Source organism: Mandrillus leucophaeus, unplaced genomic scaffold (assembly GCF_000951045.1).
Source record: "Mandrillus leucophaeus isolate KB7577 unplaced genomic scaffold, Mleu.le_1.0 Scaffold137, whole genome shotgun sequence".
Taxonomy (NCBI): domain Eukaryota; kingdom Metazoa; phylum Chordata; class Mammalia; order Primates; family Cercopithecidae; genus Mandrillus; species Mandrillus leucophaeus.
Genome location: NW_012101332.1, coordinates 2,077,829 through 2,081,869, shown reverse-complemented (window position 1 = coordinate 2,081,869; position 4,041 = coordinate 2,077,829). Strand labels below are relative to the sequence as shown.

Genomic DNA, 4,041 nt, shown 5'->3' with positions numbered 1-4,041 from the left:
TGTTGGCCAGGCGGGTCTCGAACTCCTGACCTCAGGTGATCCACCCACCTGGGCCTCCCAAAGTGCTGGGATTACAGGTGTGAGCCACTGCGCCCGGCCCTTGTTTCATTTCTACTGGCTGATTGGTAAGAGCTCATTTTATATGATAGGAATTGAGTTTATTTTTCCCTGGCTTTGTTTGTGTGTTTTGTTTTGTTTTGTTTTGTTTTTGCTATACAACAGTTTTACAGTTTTATACAGCTCAAAAAGTTCACCATTTGTTTTATAGATTGAAGATTTCCAACCTTAGTTAAGAAAGTCTCCTGGCTCCTGAGGTGGGAGTGGCAGGCTCTTCCCCCCCATCCCTCTCCTAGGCCTGTCCTTAGCGTGTGGGAGGGAGGGGTGCAGTTCTTGTCAATTTGTAGGCATTCTTTTTTTTTTTATGTGATCTTGGCTCACTGCAACCTCCACCTCCCGGGTTCAAGTGATTCTCATCCCTCAGCCTCCCGAGTAGCTGAGACTACAGGCATGTGCCCTAATTTTTGTACTTTAAGTAGAGACGGGGTTTCACCATGTTGGCCAGGCTGGTCTTGAACTCCTGGTCTCAAATGATCTGCCTGCCTCAGTCTCCCAAAGTATTGTGATTACAGGCATGAGCCACCGCGCCCAACCTGTGTGCACTCTTTATATATTATAACTTGTAATGCTATGCTTTTGAAATATTGCAAATATCTCCTCAAGCCTTTGTACGCTGTCTTGCAAAAGGTTTTTAACGTGTTATGCAAATACTGCTATCTTGTACTTCACAGATTCTGGATTGCCAGCCTTGGTTGGGAAGATTGCCCGGTCTGAGCCTGGTGGGGGTGGGGCGTGGGGCTCCTCATCTCCTTCTCTACCTGCCCGCACCCCACAAGGGCCTCTATCCTTATCTCCAGCTTCTCCTTTCCCAAGGTCCTGCCTCCCAGGGAGGGAGCCTGCCCAGCCAGGAGGCCCCAGCCTCCCACTCCCGCCTCCCCCAACCCAGTCTTTCCTTATCTAGAATAAGGGTTGTTCCATTCCTTATTTATTTATTTATTTTTCCTGGCTTTGTTGCCCAGGCTGGAGTACAGTGAAACGATCTCAGCTCACCACAGCCTCGAACTCCTGTGCTCAAGCGATCCTCCGGACTAGGCTTTGTGAGTAGCTGGGACGACAGGCCAGGCCACCACGCTGGGCTAACTTTATTTTTAGTAGGGACGGGATCTTGCTATGTTGCCCAGACTGGTCTCAAACTCAGGTGATCCACCCGTCTAGGCCTCCCAAAGTGCTGGGATTACAGGCGTGAGTCACCAGCAAGCTTCTTGTCAATTTTTAAAAGTTCTTCCCATTTCTGTCTATTAACCTATGCCACCCTCTGTGTTGCAAATGACTCCTCCTCAAGTCCTGTCTCTTGTCTCTATAATGTTGTTGGTCACCTAACATCTTAAGGTGCTAAGTTGTATACATAGCGTCCACCTTGTACCCAGGGTTGTGGGTTTCCGACCTAGGTTAGGCAGGTCTCCCGGCTCCTGGGGGAGGGGCGCCCCCCCTTCCCTCCATGAGTCCTTATCTGGCAGCTTGTCCCTTCCCACGGGTCGGGCGCATAAAAGCGCGCTGGGCCGCGGCGGGGCACTGCCACCATGTCCTCACCTGTCTCTTATACACATCTAGATGTGTATAAGAGACAGGCCCTGAAGCACTCGGACGGGACGCGCACTTGCCCCAAGCTCTATGACAAGAGCGACCCCTACTATGAGAACTGCTGCACGGGCGCCGAGCTGTCGCTGGAGCCGGGCGCAGACCTGCCCTACTTGCCCTCCAACTGGGCCAACACCGCCTCCTCGCTTGTGGTGGCCCCGCGCTGCGAGCTCGTCGTGTGGTCCCAGCAAGGCAAGGCGGGCAAGACGCACAAATTCTCTGCCGGCACCTACCTGCGCCTGGAGGAGTACCGCCGGGGCATCTTGGGAAACTGGTCCAACGCTATCTCCGCGCTCTACTGCAGATGCCCAGCTGCCCAAAGCTCCGAGCCCACCCCAGGCCCCGGCCCCAGCTCCGCACAAACCCCCACACCCATCATCCAAGCCCCGAGGCTGCTCCACACCCCTGAGCTCCTGACTGGAACTGGGAGCACCAAGCCTCCCTAAAACCAGTCGTGGAGGCCCCATCTCAGAGTCCTTACTCAGACCAGGTCCTCCTTCTCTTCACCCCCAGCACCCGGTCCCCACTCCACCTGCAGCCCAGGACCCTGGGACGGAGATCTCGCCCCAGCTCTGGGATTCAGAGCCAACCCTCCATCTTCTGGAATCCTCTACCTACCCACCCACCCACAGCTGTTCTTCCCAGGGAGGGCTGGCTAATTCTGGGGACTGAGAACTCCTAGACCCCCTCACCTTGGTCCCCAGAACCAAAGCCAGCCCCCATGCCTCAGATAATCACATCTCAAAATTCCCAGACTCCAAAACTAACCCAGACCTCAAGACCTCAGACTCAATTATAGGAACCCCCAGTGTGTAGCCTTCCTGCTCTCCACTCCCCTAGACCCTCTAGACCAGCCTCAGCCCTAAAACCAGTCCCACAGCCCACCCCTAAGACCCATCCCTGGAGGTCCCTGAGGCCACCTTGCACTCACAGACCTGGGACCTAGATCCAGCGGTGACACCCTCCCAACCCCCCAAGCCCTCCCAAGTCACTCCCGTCCCCCAAGGGCTCCAAGGAGCCCCAACTCCAAACTCGCAAGCTAGGATCCCTGGTTCCTGAACTTGGAGCCTCAGACCCAGACTCCCCAGTCCCCACCCAACCTCAGGCTTCTAGAACTCACAGACCCTCGGTCTCTGAGAGCCCCTGGAAGCAATTCTTGATTACATTTCAGGTGCAGCTGATGCTTTGCTGGTCTCTCATCTGCAGCTTCCACAGAGTGCCAGACCCCTCACTCAGCCCATTCCTGGGCTCTGCTGCGGGGCCCCAAGACCCAGGAGAAGGAGCGTTCTGCCCGCCCCTCCCACCTCCCCTGCAATACAGCCTTTGTGCACTGGTCCCCGTCTGTCATCTGCTTGTCCCTGGGATGCACATCCTCACTGGACCGGGTGGGATGGAGGAGAGAGCAGGGTGGTTGGGCCTGGGTCAGCCCATACACAGGACAATGCCATGGATGAGGACACGTCATCGACTTGGACATGGTTTTACGTGTGCACAAAGACACGCACCACAGAAGGACATGTGAGTGAACTACAGGGGAACCTTGGGCTGACTGTTAAATATGAAATATGCCCCAGCCTTTTCAGTAAATAACCCTTCTTTAGCCTGGTGTGGTGGCTCAGGCCTGTAATCCTAGCACTTTGGGAGGCTGAGGTGGGCGGATCACCTGAGCTCAAGAGTTGGAGGCCAGCCTGGCAAACATGGTGAAACCCCATCTCTACTGAAAATACAAACATTAGCCGGAAATCACTTGAACCTGGGAGGTAGAGGTTGCAGTGAGCCGAGATCGTGCCACTGTGCTCCAGCCTGGGCAACAGAGCGAGACTCTGTCTCAAAGCAAACACACAAGCAAAAAACTCCTCCTTGAGCCATTTCTGGCCTCCCAGGGGGCCTCCGGACTCCCTCCATGGTTCCTGCAGGGGACAGCAGGGGGCCTTCTAGGACCCAGCCCTGGGCTAGGGCTGGGATCTGCAAGTGATCAGATCAGGACTTAGTGGTTGATAAATGCTTTTAATCCCCACATTCCACACACGGGGGACACTGTCATTCACATTTTCATATTTCTGTTCTGGTCACAGTCTGTGTCCCCACACCCTCATGAATGAGGGACTTTGATGGATGCCTGGGTTTGGGGGATCTGCGGTAGCTGGAGAAGATACACAAAGGGTCTTCGGAGGAGAGTGTGGGACAGCTTTGAGGGGACGACAACTGCAGACACCTGGAGGGAGCTAGAGGAAATTCTGAGACTTAAGAGATATGGAATGACCAGGCGCAGTGACTCACGTCTGCAATCCCAGCACTTTGGAAGGCCAAGGTGGGTGGATCACTTGAGGTCAGGAGTTTGAGACC

General features: G+C 54.7%; 1 protein-coding gene across 1 annotated transcript; it reads left to right on the top strand.

Annotated features, from left to right (window-relative positions):
- Window positions 1-1,637: 1,637 nt before the first annotated feature.
- Window positions 1,638-2,141, top strand: SYCN (syncollin). The gene has a single exon (XM_011973414.1). It carries the CDS (start codon window positions 1,638-1,640, stop codon window positions 2,139-2,141), a length of 504 nt encoding a protein of 167 aa, XP_011828804.1.
- The last annotated feature ends 1,900 nt before the right edge of the window (window positions 2,142-4,041 follow it).